This window comes from Misgurnus anguillicaudatus, chromosome 15, assembly GCF_027580225.2.
Source record: "Misgurnus anguillicaudatus chromosome 15, ASM2758022v2, whole genome shotgun sequence".
NCBI classification, from domain to species: Eukaryota; Metazoa; Chordata; class Actinopteri; order Cypriniformes; family Cobitidae; genus Misgurnus; species Misgurnus anguillicaudatus.
The window spans coordinates 26,062,438-26,079,116 of record NC_073351.2 but is presented as its reverse complement, the minus strand read 5'-3'; the positions used below and the strand labels follow the sequence as shown (position 1 = coordinate 26,079,116).

Below are 16,679 nucleotides of genomic sequence, written 5' to 3'. Positions count from 1 at the left end.
CGTCACTGCCGTTGCTCGCAGCAGCAGTTGAACATTTCTCAACTTTTCAAGCGGCAACGCGTGCGTCAGCCAATCATATCGCCTGATTATGAAAATAAACTAGGCAGAGTAAGCCAATTACGTTTATGGAAGACCGGAGCATGTGTTGCGGCCACTGTGATTGGCTGTTGGCTTACGCCCCATGTGAATGTACCATTACGGATCAACAACTCAGTTCGGAAACACATGACGTCACCCATTAAAAGTGAATGGGAAGCGTTAACGCTTACGCCCGTGTGAATGCACCATTAGGGTAATTCTGAAAACAGAAACGTGGATAAAATTCTTTAGTCTTTGTAACGCGTTTCAGCCATACATTTCTAACATTTATAATGTGTTTAGAAAGTATTTTCTGAAATGACTTTATTAATCTTTGTTATAGTCCATGACAGAGTAAATGCTAAAAAACTACTCATTGTTAGTTCACGTTAGCTAATTAACAGCATATAACCTTATTAAAGTGTAACCCTAAAGGCTAGATGTGTGTGCATTGTTAAAAAGGGATTTCATTCAAATCATACCCACATTTGCCACAAGCCACTTTGATATTACTTTATTTAAATCTTTCGAATTCACATTATGCAACAAAATATGGATCGTTTCAAATCACCCTGAAAACAAACAAAAATAAATTGATACATCTAAAAAGAGAGAATACATAGAATAACATACTAAATATAATAAAGTAATGCTAACAAAAAAACAAATCTTTAACAAATACACTAAACATTTTTCCATCCTATAATTTTTTTTGGTAAGGAAAAACAACAAATACTCGATAGACGAAAATACTGTAATGTATTTTGCCACCTTGTGTGGTTCTTTTTTTGGCCCATAAAAAGATTCACGTTAAAGAGTTAAAAAAAGCAAAGGACAGTGAACAAACATGATAAAGAGGAAAAAAATAAGAAAAACACAACAGAAATTCTCACAGGGTAATGGAAAACAGATGTAGGTGATAGAAGCAGCAAAACAAAAATTTCTGTTTTGATGCCGATTGTCAATCTTGCACACGGACGCACACTTTCCCCTAAATCCCTAAAGTATATCAGCATTCAGATTTATGGTCCTCAACTTCAGAGCCCTTTTAATACAGCACAGTAAACACAGCGTGTGTGTGCTTGTGGTTTCTCCGTTTTGCAAAGGATAAAGAGCGATCGGTGGGGATCGAGAGGGCAGCACGGATCAGCGCGGACCCCAAAGGCACAAAGTAAGTAATCTCACGAACAATCAATCAGATGGATGGAGTGTCACCATCAGCACCCCACGGCCTGTGATTTTCTCTTACAGAACCTTGAGGGACACTTGACTGATCTTCATCTTAATCCAACAACTGGCTTGCAGAGTCTGAGCGCAAGGTGCGCGTTTGAAACGTGTGCGAAATCTTTGTCTCTGCGGTCACAGGCACAAAGCTTAAACTGATGTGCCTTTGTAAAACAGTAACGGAACATTTAAAGGTCCACATGTACACTCATTGAAATGTAATACTTCAGACATAAACAATTTTGGCATAACGCATAATTTCATATTCCTATTACAACACAAAAACAAAGGTTCTCGTGTCATGCAAGCCCCCAGTTCACGAATGTCACCTTGATGGTCCGGTCAGGCAGACGAAATATGGTCTTGCAAAACTCCACCATCAACTCACGCAAGAGTCAAACGAGAAGACACAATGCAGGCAGAAGGTTCAATCGGATTTATCCTTCTTTTTACCTCCGCCAATAGGAACTTTGCTAACGACGGCAGAGCCGACTGCACTCACGCCGCCGGCCACGGCAGACACGCCTCCCTTCACGAGACCCACCCCCATCGCTGGCACAGATGCGACGGAGGTAACGGCAGTTTTCGTGAGGTCGAAGCTTTTTCCTCCAACCCAGGCAACTCCACCCACTGTGGCCCCAACAGCCCCCTTTGTGACACTGAACAGACCACCAGCCACCCTGGAGAACATGCCAGGCTGAGGCTGGGGATGGTCTTTATTGGGATCTACAGGAAATAAAATGAGAGAGATACGATAATGAACAAGTTAGACTTCTAAGATCACTGTAATGTGAGGTGGATGTTGTAAATGTGCAAAAAAAAAAAAAAAAAATTTATACTTTAAAATACTGCAATAACTGACTAGAGTATTTGGTATAATAATGCATTATGTAATTTTTTCAAAAATATTATGGTATTAGATAAAGGGGCGGCTACGGGTTTAGATTAATCCAGGACTTAGTTATATTAGGACATTTAAAGGACAAGTTCGGTATTTTACACCCAAAGCCCTGCCCTCAGACCGTTCATGATGAAATAGAACGGCCCCGACCGAAACCTGGACATATTATGCTGGCCCGAGAATCCTCGGGTGTTTCTTGTATCACCTCCCACCTCTACAATGGGTTTATAGGTGCACAGGAACAATCCTTCCTAAAATGCATTAAACTTTCATTTACAAAGAGTGTCAGGGGTGTTCACTGATATGCTCACACAAAAATCGCTGCAAAAGATGCACTCCAACAGGTCTTATTATAGTTTTTGCCAACTCCATTGACTTGTATTAGATGTGCTGTGAGGTACGGTATTACTCCGCGCCGGGAACCGTTTGTATTCTTGCAATTGGCAAAGGCGGATTATTGCCACCACCTGGGCTGGAGTGTCTATTATTCAAGCTCTCGGTGGAAGAATGTACGGGTGTGAGGCGTTTGGAAAAATAGGTCCACAAGTTTACAACAAATGGTAAAACACCTGTTGGAAAGCATCTTTTGCAGCAATTTTTGTGTGAGCATATCAGTGAACACCGCTGACCACTCGGTGAGTTTCACGTCTTTGTAAACGAATGTTTAATGCATTTTTAGGAGGTTGATGTTTTTCTTTGCTCAGTCGAGAAGAAATTATGTTTTTTAAAGAAAACATTCCAGGATTTCCCTCATTTTAATGGATTTTAATGGACCCCAACACGTAACAGCCCCAATGCAGTTCAAAATTGCCGCTTCAACAGAGCTTCAAAGAACTCCAAACGATCCCAAACGAGGCACAAGGGTCCCATCCAGCGAAACGACTGTCATTTTTGACAAGAAAAATATGCACTTCCAAACCACAACTTCTCGTCCATCTCCGGTCATGCGACGCGCCACCGCGACCCCACGCAATACGCCATCACGTCAACAGGGCACAGAGGACGTATTGAAACTACGACCCAGTGTTAACAAGTGTGGAGAAAGAGGACCGTTCCGACGTTGTTGTATGTCGAATGATACTAATGAATGTCTTTGTGTTAGTTTCTGTTAATAAACTTTGTGTTAGTTTATTGTTTAAAATGGTCCACAAATGTGCATTTCATATATGTAACACGTGAAATTTCGACGTCATTACGCAATTACGTGAGGTCGCGCTGGCGCGTCACAGGACCGGAGACAGACGAGAAGTTATGGTCTAAAAGTGCATAATTTTTATTTTTCTTGTCAAAAATGAAAATTGTTTCACTAGATAAGACCTTTATGCCTCGTTTGGGATTGTTTAGAGTCCTTTGAAACTCAGTTGAAACTGCAATTTTAAACTGCATTAAAACTGTTACGTGTTGGTGTCCATTAAAATGAGAAAAATCCTGGAATGTTTTCCTCTGAAAACATAATTTCTTCTCGACTGAACAACGAAAGACTTCAACATTTTGGATGACATGGTGGTGAGTAAATTATCTGGATTTTTTTTTCAGAAAATGGACTAATCCTTTAAGATATGTCAGTACAAGGTCTTAAGGCAGCTCAAACATGCATTTTAGTATGGGACTAGGAAAAGCCCTGTCTGCATAATGTTTTATACATAATTGCATGCTAAAATTTGATTATACAACAAAATATAATACAATATAATGTGCTTCTGTAAAGCTTAGTGTTAGATCATTGTGTTAGCAGTGCAAAAGGTCACAGGTTTGAACCCAGGTAACCCAAATACTGATAAAAAATGTATACCTTGTATTGCACTGTAAGTAGCTTTGTATAAAAGTGTTTGCATGAATGTAAATATAAATATCAAACTAAGGGGTATTTTCGCCTTACTTTTGTTACCGATTTTTGTAATTAATTTAGTTAACAACCTTATTATATCGGATGGAATTGAAATCAAAGTTTACACATGTCCAATAAAGAGTATTTGCAGGTGTAGATAAGAAGCAACTATGGGCATTAATGCATTTGGTAGATGCATTTATCCAAAGCTACTTACAGTACATGAAAGCTATGCATTTCTATCAGTATGTGTGTTGCCTGGGAATCAAACCCATGAGCTACAGAAACATGTTACACAAAGTCTGACAGACAGAAAGCATTCAGAAACTCCTTGGGGCCACTTTGCATTACAAAACACATTTATTTTAACCTCAAAATGTAATGCAACTCTACTACGCATTGGGAATGACACCGGAAATAGTTGGCATTAGTGACGGTCTTATATTGTGCAAGAGCACCACTATGTGGCACAGTGTGTTATCATTGTCTAAAGTACAGTAAGGAAAACAAAAGAAAACTTATGTGAAATTGTAGTAAACTTATGTGAATATGGTAAGTCACTCTCACAATGCCATTAAAGCATAGTTTTACAATACCTGCTGGTGGTTCATCTTTCAAGTATGCCGGCGGCACATCGTTCTTTTGCTGGTCTGTTTCACTCATTTTCACTCTAAATGAACTAAAACACAAAAATGAGGCAGTTAGAAAACCCCGTTTAATCTTCCACAGGAGACATTTTAACCTGTCTTACAAGTATCAAGCGATTGGGTGGTACCAGCAGGTAAACACGAGCTGAGAAATTGGAATTGCAATTGTGGGCTTTAACCCAAACAAACATCTGCATAAAACAAGGCAGACCTGTTTACTGTACAAACACAATGTGGCCTGCAACACCCCGTCAACAGTGCAGCAAATATTGTAAACAGGTGGAGTAAAGTATTTAAAGACATGCAAGGTTTATGAAAGACTTAAAGCAATATTATATAACTATTAAAGATAAGGCTATGCAGTAATCACTCATTAACAAAGTATTATGCTGTCATACATACAGTGAACCCTGCTGAATACAGCAATACAAATGTTATTGGTTTCCACTACAAATTAAAACCATTAAAAAATTGCTTTCTATTGTGTGTTTAAGGTCTTATTCCAGTAGGACTCAATAGTGCTTATAAAGTTTCCATCCACCTGATAGCATCTCACCTTACAGTATAGGTCCATAGAGAGCATTATAGTTACCACTGAAACCAATACAATTGTCATTACAACCATTAAGAGTTTCTGTGATGGTTTCTGTCGTTTTTCAAGTTATAGATATGACAGTTCAGACAAAATACACCAGGCAATATATTAATACGTGTACACTTACACGTAAGCATGTCATGACGTTTACAACATTCAGATAATACTGTATCATTATAATAAGTCTGGCCTAAATCGACACTAAAGCCTGTGATTATGAACATAGTCAGGTCTGACGTGGCGCTCGTGCCTGGGAGTTCACAATAATAATCTGTGTGAAGACGAACTTTAATATTTTTCTTTATTCACGAACATGTTTAGTTTTAGATGATAAACGAGATAAAAACAGATGTTTTGCAAAAAAATTAACTTCTGTCCAAATATGGAGAAAACACACATGCGTGAACTTAAACATAAACATGTGAACTAAAACATAAAACTTTGAAAGATGCAAAAAACAGAATATGATGAAATATGAATTTGATGACGACAAGACGGCAGCATTCATCAAACGACAGTTACGTGACTTTAGGTAAGAGACGCGTTATACAATACAACCATTATGACGATCATGATGACGATGAAACTTTAGTGCAACACACAATATTATTACAATAAAGTTACATAAAGCGACATCTTAAAAACCTTCAGCAGGAAACCGTCGCCAGCTCTTTGTATTAGTAAGTTACATATACTTACTGTTAGAAGTTTACGCTGCTAACTTCAGGTCGATTTGGAAACTTCTGTCTCCACCCCTTATTTGTTTCAAAGCAAAAAGTAAAAATATATGCTGTTCCCTTGGGCGATTTTATAAGAGACACGCTAAAGTGAGAATGAATTTGCGACTTGACAAGACTTTAAAACCCTATCTTTTGCATACTGTGTACGTGGCGTCCCAGTTTGCTGTTTTTAACCACGTACCAATGTGGACACATTGGAGAGGAAGTGACGTTTCTTCCCTCTCTGGAGTGTGAAATGACTTCACATATGAATGATGAAAAATGAAGAGACTGTTGTCCACCTGTTTTGGTTTTTCTTTGACGTATTTGACGTATTTGAGAACTGATAAGAGTCAAAGATTAATGAACAGTTCCAATTTTGTTTTGATATTTTAGTGATAACATAATTTTCCCATAGTTACATTTTTATTATTACGTGGTTTTACAAAGTTCAATATTATTCTAAAAAGTGAAAAATATAAATAAAAAAATAAGTGTCCCATAACCTTTAAATGGTAATGTAACCTGTGGTTACAGTGAACGTTTAAGCCATTTTACTGTTGAACATAATGCAAACACACACAATACACACATACAAATTAGGTAAAGCCCTTTCAGCTTTAAATTGTTTTTAGACCAGGATCTCTTTACAGCCTTTCTATCAACAGAAACAGCAAACTGTAGACATCATACCCAATTTACTATCATTTTTATACATTGTTAGAATTTAAGTATAGTAATTTTAGTGTGTGAGAATGAAAACTGATATGATAGCTAGCTGGTGTTGTTTTTTAGGCATTTATCTTCACACGGCGCTGCGCAGATGTATCGGCGTATGACATCAAAGTACCGCGAGAGTAATTTGTCGAGTCGAGCCCTCCTTCGCAGCTGTGGCGTGTGCATTTCCCGCACTTATTTAGAAAATGACGTACTTCCTTTTTTGTTACGCCGATTGTATATTTCGCGGGAGCTGTTAAGTTCAAACATGAAAACAACAGTGCAGTAGAGATCACATAAATACGTAGCAGGCATTAAATCCCGTTTTCACCACGAGGAACCTGTTCGACTTTATGCTGTGGTTTTAATTTTAACTGTCTTTCCTTAAAACGGTTCGAATAGGTAAGTCACTTATTAATTGTTTATTTGTATACCATATATGTATTTAATAGGTTATCAGCATCTTTAAAATGGGTTTTTGTATGCACATTTTATAAATATCAGCCAAATAATGGTTTATATTTAAAAGAAAACATAAAAATGAGTAGCCTATATCCATTGAGCTCATGTCAAAAATTAGTGCTTCCTCTCTGGATCTCTTGTTTGAGTGCGGCTTTATCCGCTCAGCACGTATCAAAATGTAACATTATTACATAATATCAATGAATGCGCAGACTGGGTGATTTTAACGGCTTAAGAACACGTCATAGAGTAACTTTTGCAGGGTGACCTGTGCTATTAGCTAATAATGATGACCTATATTGTTATATAATGTATATTTCTATTTAAAGCACTATTATATCAATTTAAATTGATTAATTCTCACCTTACAGTCATAATAACAATTTTAGTCTTTAATGTTTAGCCTGTAAGTCATCCTAGTAAATTGATAAAATCTGTTTACATGTTTTGTTCCTGCACAGCTTTATTATTTATGTGAGTCTGGCCACTAAGCGGCAGCATTTAACAGCGTCTGGCATTTGGGAAAACGGACTGCCAGTTATCGAAATGGATATCGTACAAATTATTTTAAAGTTTAGGCTCATCCTATTTTTAATTTGTTAAAATGACAAGGAACTAATACATGATCCTGAATCACACCCAAATGGGCAGCTATGAAATACTTTTTAGTAAGTTGAAAAATTATTTTACGATGCTTACTTGAATTATTTTATTTGCGTTCAGGCATATTATAATAAGAAAACATTAAATACCGGTACATTGTTTACTCTTCTCATAATTTAACTGAATTGAACTCGAATAACCTGCACTGTCAAATATAAACCAATAGGGGTCAGCAAAGATGTGAATGTGATGGGAAAAGAATCAACTTTTTCCTTCCTCTGGTGGGTAATATGGTCCCTATGCAGAACTTGCATAGGGGGCAGCAGACACACAAAACATGATGCTAGATCGTGTAAGCCCTTTAATACTATAATAAAATCATCTCCCTAATAGATGCATATATTTGATTCTTCTGGTGTTGACATATCTGATAGACATGAACAAACCAATTTCTCTACCTTCAACATGTACGTCATGGTTTGCAGTTTTGTTTGTGTGATTTGAATATTCAGTGATATTTGTTGAGTATCATGATCACTAATTTTCAGATTTAGTCCATTAAAGCACTGCAGAACCATTTATCCTCAATTTGTCAGCAGCGAGAGGACATAGATGTGTGCTAATATCAGCTCATTCGTGCTTTCACTGCCCGTTGCTAGCTGCTTCTCCGTGGTTACAGTCACACTACTGGTCATGTTGGTTTTTCCCTCTTCTTTGGGCAGAAGCTACTGTGATTGGTGAAGTCTCTTTTAGGCAGCAGAAAGCTCATTGCCTCGTGTTTGGCTCACAGGAGATTATTTAATTTATGTTTGTTAGTTTAAGTAAAAAAAATACATTCCAGCAGAATAATCTTGTTTTTATTGTTTAATGTTTCTTTTAAAGGGACACTCCACTTTTTTTGAAAATATGCTAATTTCCCAGCTCCCCTAGAGTTAAACATTTGATTCTTTCCATTTTGGAGTCCATTCAGCTGATCTCCGGGTCTGGCGCTACCACTTTTAGCATAGCTTAGCATAATCCATTAAATCTGATTAGACCATTAGCATCGCGCTCAAAAATAACAAAAGAGTTATTTTTCCTATAGGGCTTGGGCGTCGTGACGTCATTACTTGTCGTGGCGGCCATGTTGGTTGCCTCCTTTACTGCTGCGCTCCATCCTGGGCTCTGCTTATAGACATACTTTCTCTCAATTGTGTGTCTTAATTCAATTAATTTGTCGTTATTTTTTCAACCATGGTAAACCGTTGCTGTATTAATAATAAAGTAACACATTAAAAGTAATTTACATTAAAAATGACAGATTACAGAAAACTTCATTATGTTTTATTCAATATCGGAAACCAAACATTAACCAAAACCCCTCAGTAATGTGTATACATGACATATAAATGACATTTATATATACGACAGTGAAGTATAACATCTGAATATTAATTTATATAGCTTAAGTCAACATTGAACATAAGGGAACTGTCCCGGTTTACTCGCCCAAAATACGGGAAAATTTCAACATTCATCTTTCTGTTGCTATCCCTCTGCTGACAGCAAAAACTGCTGCATTAACTAAGCTACTTGTGAAGCTAGGTCATACGTGACTTTGCTTACAGATTGGCGTGAAATCGTGCTCTCACAACAACCACGCTGTTATCTTAAAAGGCTCTTTATTAACTCTTTTTTCATATGGATCCTAACCGTTAATAGTTCCGATTTTGTCCACATACCGGTCCCTGCTTCCCTGTTTAACGTATCCCAGTAAATTCCACACCCTTTTCCGGATTTTAACATCTTTTTTCTTTCTTTTAATTCTCCCAACTCCGCCGCTTCTCCTCGTTCAAGTTGCTGTATATATACATTCGCGAGGCCACCAACATGGCCGCGACGTCCCAGAATGCAACGCGGCGCCCAAGCCCTATTCAGAACTTGACTCGTCTGTAAGTACATTTGTGTACTAAGAACGACGGAAAATTAAAAGTTGCAATTTTCTATGCAGATATGGCTAGGAACTATACTCTCATTTTGGTGTAATAATCAAGGACTTTGCTGCTGTAACATGGCTGCAGGAGGCGCAGTGATATTATGCAGTGCCCGAAAATAGGCCCCTTAGTATCTTTTAATAGCAGGGGACTATTTTCGGGCACTGCATAATATCATTACGTCATATCGTTATATCACATAGTTCCTAGCCATATTTGCCTAGAAAATCGCAACTTTTTATTTTTCTGTCTGCCTTCATACATAATGTAACTACAGAAGAGTCAAGTTTTAAATAGGAAAATATCATTTTTTTTGTTATTTTTGAGCACAATGCTAAATGGACTAATCGGATTCAATGAATTATGCTAAGCTATGCTAAAAGTGATAGCATCAGACCCGGAGATTGGGTAAATGGATTTCAAAACGGTAAGAATCAAATGTTTAACTCTGGGGGAGCTGGAAAGTGGGAATGATTTTTAGAAAAGTGAAGTGTCCCTTTAAGCACGAGTGCAAATTCAGGAATATGTTGAAAGTTAACAGAATGTTGAATGCTCACAAAAAATGGTAAAACTTTACAATAATGTTAAAGGGGACATTTCATGAAAATCTGACTTTTTCCATGTTTAAGTGCTATAATTGGGTCCCCAGTGCTTGTATCAACTGACTTACTTAGTTTTGCTAAACCATTCTCTGCAAGCATGTAAGAAAACATGTAATTTGAAATTGTCCTTCCTTTGTGATGTCAAATAGGAATCTTATTATAATAATACCGCCCCTCTAATCTGCACTATCCAACCGTGGCACTGACATTTAGTGCAGAGAAAGAGAGAAATAAAAATAATTGAGAGCACAATTGAATTTTTAACAAACCACCATAATGGCGATCAGTGTTTGCATTTCATCAGCTCAATTGCATTTTAACCCCTTAGGTGGTGCAAATACCTTTAGAGTGTGGGGGGGGGGGGTGAAATTGTGATATACATCTTCAAATTAATGTAACTCTGGCATTTTTTGGTCTAGAAGCCTAATCTTGGGCTTGTTTTAAAGAAGACACTTTGGGGGTTTTCACAGAGTTGAAGATATTAAATAATTAAATTGTTATAGCAGTTTACATTTATTTTAATAAATAAAAATAATTCCATAACATTATTTTTATAAATAAAATTATAAAAATGTAAAAGTTTCACAAAAGTAATAATGCAAACATGAAACCATAAGTCTCAAGTAGTTCTGATCCAAATTTCAAGTTTAAATCACAAAAAATGAGGTGTGTGTCACACTTTTAGTGGTTTTAACAACAACGGCCACTAGGTGTCAACGGTTTGCAACATACACTTGTCACAAATTATTCAATTACTATCACTGCATTATTATTACTGCAAAAATGTTTTGAAATATGAAAACTACATTCTTAGAGCTTTCCAACAATATGTAGTTTGTCAACATTTTTGAAGATTTATAGTTTTATGAATAGAGACAGAGCGCAGCGCGTCACAACCTGAAAACCACGCCCACCGGGGGGAAAAGCAATCCAACAGTCTCCATTGACTTTGTATTGCAAAAGGCCGTCTCCTTGTCATTTCTGGCTTATAACAAAAAACTGAATAATGCCTAAAAGCTGCTTTGGGACAATATGTACAGCTAACAAGCCAAAGAACACAGAAATAAGTTTTTATAAGCTGTCGAGCCGTAAAACCCAGTCTTTAAGGAGAATAAAGTGGATCGCCGATTACGTTTCCCCCTATTGGACGCAGTTTTACTAAAAGGAGTACTATGAAAAGTTGCCTGTTTCCATTTCTGTGTCTAAACGCTCGTTTTTTGAAGTCGACAGCTTATAAAAAATTATTTTATAAAACACTGTTGATATATGTATTCTAGAGGCTTAGACCTTTCCAACAATATATAGTTTGTTGTGATATACATAACATTTATATGGAAAATATTGACGTAAACTTAGGTGTCCCGTGAGCGGGACAGCGCCACTTAAGGAGGACACCCAAAACCACTACATTTTTGCTCGCACCTACAAAGTGGCCATTTAAACATGTTATAATAAATTATCTATATGGTATTTTGAGCTAAAACTTCACATAAGTACTCTGAGGACACCAAAGATTTATTTCAAATCTTAAAATCTTGTGAATGGTAATACATAAGTTAACATAAACTAACAATGCACAATACTTCTACAGCATTTATAAATCTTAGTTCATGTCATTTCTGCAGTTACTAATGCATTTTTATAATCAAAGAGTTAAAACATTTGTTCATGCATAATAAAGTAACAAAGAATTATTTTGGCATCAACTAGATTAATAAATACTGAATGTTATAATGTTAACAAATACAACCAAAAACCCTCTCTTCTCCTTCAACAGGTATTGTCTTTTGAAAGAGTTTGAAAACTTTTTAACTTTGTATGGCACTTCTCCAGTTATTCACTATAAAAATGATGTGTTATTTTCAACCCAGCAGTGGGTCAATAAGGGATGAGAACCCAACCCAATGAGTTGTAATTTAACCCAAAAATACTGGTATGTTTTAACCCATTGTTGGGTTGTCCCTTTTTGACCCAACAATAAAATAATTCAGCATTTGTACAGTGTTGCCTCCCTAAAATAAATAATTTACTTTTTTCCTCACTGCTGTAAGTTAGTTGCATTAGATGAATGTGTCTGCTAAATGTAAATATTCAGGACCCTTTCTATATTAGCGCTATGTATTATCATAATTTACTGTAAGGTCTTCAGTCACATTCATTTCCATTTATTTGTACCTTTTGGGATTCACCTCATTTCCCATATTTGTTTGCAGAACAAATAATTATTTAACATTGTATTGAACATTTGTTATTCAGGAATCCCGCCAAGTTTTTTCACACTATAAAAGTCTAATTCCCAGAAACAGAGAATGTATTGTAGATTGCGCCATCTGTGTGAAGTCTTATTAAGCTCAACTGTGAAATATTGGATCTGCACAGCAGTCTCTATGCGGGTAACAGAGAGATAAAGGCCGTGACCTCCCACCCCCTGTAGTTTTTAATAGTTCAACAGGATTCGTCCATAAAACCCTACAGAGGTGAAAAAAGGAGAATCTCATAATGACCCAACCTTGATGTGCTTAAGAATAAATGGCTAAACAAAAATAACACGGCTAATTTTTTTGAGTTGAATTACGTCATATGTCGTTAATAGTTATGCAGGCGTCTTAATTTGTCATTAACATACAGGATAATATCTCTTAGCATGTTGCCCGAATTTGTTCACGTTCATCCATTCTCCCGGTAGATGTGTTTATCACTGTATTGAACCAACCCATTGTTATTGTGAATACGATAACAGCCCCCCTTTTGGGGCGTGATAAGGTGCGTGGTTTGAAAAGCCCGTCTTATCGCATTTGTATGCCGTGACGCAGTCCTTGTTTTATTGGATGTATCTCTTTGTATCCACTCTAGTCTCTCTCTTCCTCCTTTTTCTTTTTCTCCTCGTCGTCCGTCATTCATCCTGAGATGTCAGACGGTGAAGAAATACCTCCTTACGGCTCCAGGCATCTTCCTTCTTTCCACCAACTCTCTTTATTGGATTCCACCTCTGGATCATCCGTCTCCGTTCACGCTCTAGTCTAAATGGCCGCCTCCTTTCTTCTCCAGCTGGGTTTGTTGACACACAGTCAATCCTGGACACTTTCGCCCCCCTTTAACTGCCCCTCTTGTACCCGTTCCCCTTCCCTGAGCCGTAAAGCTGCCACAGCTGTGGGCTGTTGAACGAAAGTGGGGGGGGGGGACATTAAATATATTACAACCATTAGCTTTGTTGGGGCCTGACGGTTTTAATACATCGAAGCTTTTTACGTCAACCAAAGGGAGGACACAAAAGAGCTCTGCTGTGATTTTAATTACATTTTAAATATAGCAATGAAAGCCGTGACTGGACCTTATAATGTGGAATCCCAAAGATAAAGGAAAACAAAAAGCAAATCAGTGAGAATAGTACCAATACTTCACATATTTATGTAAATGTGTCAGTTCAAACTGGCATGAGATAATTTTCTTTTGGTGGAACACAAAATGGCTTGAAGATGTCAATGTTGTTTTTTTTCATGTAAAGTAATGGTGGCTATAAATAAAATGTACTTTTGCAGGGATCAACATGAGCAAGGCAAAGTCGAGAAGGGTCATTCAGCCAAACGTCACCAGGGTGACTCGCAGTGCCATCGCTAATCCTCAGATGGACACCGCACACATTAAACCTTCTGCTTCAGGATTGGTCAACGATCTCAGCCTCATGACAGTGAGTGAACAGCAGACCTCTACACGGTGAGATTGTACAATAATATCATTTTAATTTGTTTAGTGCTTTTCAAAATAAGATTTTCTCTAAAGGTTTTACCTTTTGTTTCTTCAGGAAAGGGAAATCCTCAAAGGTCTGTAATGTCGGCCCACATGGAGCTCTGGGGACGATAGGCAGATTGATGAAACTCGGCCGGGTGCGAAACAGTGTGGTGGTTGCCGGTGCGGGTATCAGTACAGCCAGTGGAATACCAGACTTCAGGTGAACAAAGCATTTATGACCCTAAATGTATGCACTCTTTGTATTGTCGCGTAACCTGGATAATATTTTGTGTGTTAGGACCCCAGGCACAGGTCTTTATGCAAACCTCGCAAAGTATGATATCCCCTACCCGGAAGCGGTCTTCAACATCGACTACTTTTCCGACAACCCTCATCCTTTCTTCTCATTGGCCAAGGAGCTGTACCCCGGACACCATCGTCCAAACTACGTCCATTATTTTATCCGTATGCTGCATCAGAAGGGTCTGCTGCTCCGCATGTATACTCAGAACATCGATGGACTTGAAAAGTGTGAGATAAGGACGTCCAGTTACACAGTTGCATTAAGCATAATCATTCTTAATTTTTTTAAAGTGGTCCCTTACCGTGTTTCTCTAGTGTGCGGTATCCCAGATGACAAGCTCGTGGAGGCTCATGGGAGTTTCGCGACCGCTGCCTGTCACCTTTGCTATACACCATATCCTGCCGAGGAGGCCAAGGTAATGCAAGATGGATATTAAGCGTTACAAGTTGGACATGCATAGTAAAAACAAACAATGTGTATTAAAATGTAAGGTCTACTGTTGATGAATCAAGCCAGAAGCGTGATTCTATTGCAAGAGGTTAGCACACACTACACATCTTTAAACTTTTCTTTCCTATCATCAGAAAGCTATAATGAATGGCAACATTCCCATCTGTACGTTTTGTGCCGGAGCCGTCAAACCTAACGTTGTCTTCTTTGGGGAAGATCTGCCAGAAAAGTACTTTCAGCATGCTGAAGATTTCCCAAAAGCAGACCTTCTTATGATCATGGGCACCTCCTTAAAGGTGCGTTTGAGCGGGTTGGTTCACTTAAAAATTAAAGGGACACTCCACTTTTTTTGAAAATATTTTTCAGCTTCCCTAGAGGTCAACATTTTATTTTTACCGTTTTGAAATCTATTCAGCTGATCTCCGGGTCTGGCGCTACCACTTTTAGCTTAGCTTAGCATTGAATCTGATTAGACCATTAGCATCGCGCTCAAAAAATGACCAAATAGTTTCACTATTTTTCCTATTTAAAACTTGACTCTTCTGTAGTTACATCGTGTACTAAGACCAACTGAAAATTAAAAGTTGCGATTTTCTAGACAGATATGGTTAGGGACTATACTCTCATTCTGGCGTAATAATCAAGGACTTTGCTGCTGTAACATGGCTGCAGGAGGCGCAATGATATTACACAGCAGTCAAAAATAGTCCCCTTAGTAACTTTCAATAGCTGGGGACTATTTTTGGGCACAGAGTATATTTCCTAACCATATCTGCCTAGAAAATGGCAACTTTTAATTTTCTGTCTGTCTTAGTATACGCAATGCTAATGGTCTAATCAGATTCAATGGATTATGCTAAGCTGTGCTAAAAGTGGTACCACCAGACCTGGAGATCAGCTGAATCGATTCCAAAATGATAAAAATCAATTGTTTAATTCTAGGGGAACTGGAAAATAGACCTGTTTTCAAAAAATGGAGTGTCCCTGAATCTCTTTGCAATATATTGACATCGTATGAAGCGAAATAATTGTTTTTGTGCAAAAAAACATAATTCTTGTAAACTATTAATTATATGGTTAATATAAAAAACAAAAGTCAATTTTGTTAAGAAACAAATTACCATTTAAAGGTTATTAAACCTTAAGTGTTTTTATTTTGTTAGATTGAGCCATTTGCCAGTTTGATAAACACGGTTAAGTCCACCGTACCTCGTCTGCTGCTGAACCGAGATCCAGTCGGGCCTTTTGAACGGAGGCCCTTGAGGAGGGGCGACTACATGGAACTAGGAGATCTTATAGATTCCGTCCAAAAACTTGCCGAGATCCTGGGGTGGCATTCTGAAATCCAACATTTGATGAATTGCCATGAAAACGGGCTGAGTTGTAACACTGACCTCAACAGCAGTGAAAACAGTGACTCCTCAGAGACAGACAGCAAGAGCTCAGAGTCATCTGCACCAAGTAACTAATATCATATACTAATACAATATATACTGCAAACTGAGTTCAATACCTACAGTGATATTTATGTAATTATTTTGTGAATGTTTTATCATAGTGTTCTGTGGTGCGTGTTTATTCTTTTCATCTAGACTGTATATGATGTATAACTGAGGTGGTTAACCATGGCCAGGTTTGGGTCTAGATGGGTCTAAACTCTTTATTATTGCTAAGCTGTCTGAAAAATAGTTAAAGGGATAGTTCACCCAAAAATGAGAATTGTCGTCATTTACTCACTCTCATATTGTTACAAACCTGTATAAATGTATTTGTTTACACTCTCATATTGTTTTCATCAAAACAAAGACATTTATGTTGCTTTGTAATGACATGAGAGTGAGTAAATA

At 37.6% G+C, this 16,679-nt stretch overlaps 2 protein-coding genes across 3 annotated transcripts; one reads left to right on the top strand and one right to left on the bottom strand.

Annotated features, from left to right (window-relative positions):
• Positions 1-576: 576 nt before the first annotated feature.
• tmem263 (transmembrane protein 263) lies at positions 577-6,228 on the bottom strand. The gene is made up of 3 exons (XM_055173824.2): positions 5,973-6,228; positions 4,628-4,710; positions 577-2,028 (listed from the first exon to the last, which is right to left on the bottom strand). Exons 2-3 carry the CDS (start codon positions 4,692-4,694, stop codon positions 1,730-1,732), a joined length of 366 nt encoding a protein of 121 aa, XP_055029799.2. The 5' UTR covers positions 4,695-4,710; positions 5,973-6,228; the 3' UTR covers positions 577-1,729.
• On the top strand, positions 5,652-16,336 carry LOC129418874 (NAD-dependent protein deacetylase sirtuin-3). Of its 2 annotated transcripts, none has more exons than XM_055173821.2 (7): positions 5,652-5,805; positions 13,889-14,063; positions 14,152-14,298; positions 14,377-14,609; positions 14,697-14,797; positions 14,967-15,128; positions 15,996-16,336. In XM_055173821.2, the coding sequence occupies exons 1-7, from the start codon at positions 5,748-5,750 to the stop codon at positions 16,299-16,301; spliced, it is 1,182 nt and encodes a 393-aa protein (XP_055029796.2). In that variant the 5' UTR covers positions 5,652-5,747; the 3' UTR covers positions 16,302-16,336. The 2 variants fall into 2 exon arrangements, with proteins under 2 accessions (XP_055029796.2, XP_055029798.2); XM_055173823.2 differs by lacking the exon at positions 5,652-5,805 and adding an exon at positions 6,886-7,111.
• The last annotated feature ends 343 nt before the right edge of the window (positions 16,337-16,679 follow it).

Excerpts from the sequence above, each read along its gene's own strand:
- LOC129418874 (XM_055173821.2), top strand. The coding sequence starts at position 5,748 with ATGAATTTGATGACGACAAGACGGCAGCATTCATCAAACGACAGTTAC. Across the intron at positions 14,610-14,696 it reads CATCGATGGACTTGAAAAGT|TGTGCGGTATCCCAGATGAC; the intron begins GTGAGATAAGGA and ends GTGTTTCTCTAG. Across the intron at positions 15,129-15,995 it reads TCATGGGCACCTCCTTAAAG|ATTGAGCCATTTGCCAGTTT; the intron begins GTGCGTTTGAGC and ends TTATTTTGTTAG.
- tmem263 (XM_055173824.2), bottom strand. The coding sequence starts at position 4,694 with ATGAGTGAAACAGACCAGCAAAAGAACGATGTGCCGCCGGCATACTTG. Across the intron at positions 2,029-4,627 it reads GAAAGATGAACCACCAGCAG|ATCCCAATAAAGACCATCCC; the intron begins GTATTGTAAAAC and ends TATTTCCTGTAG.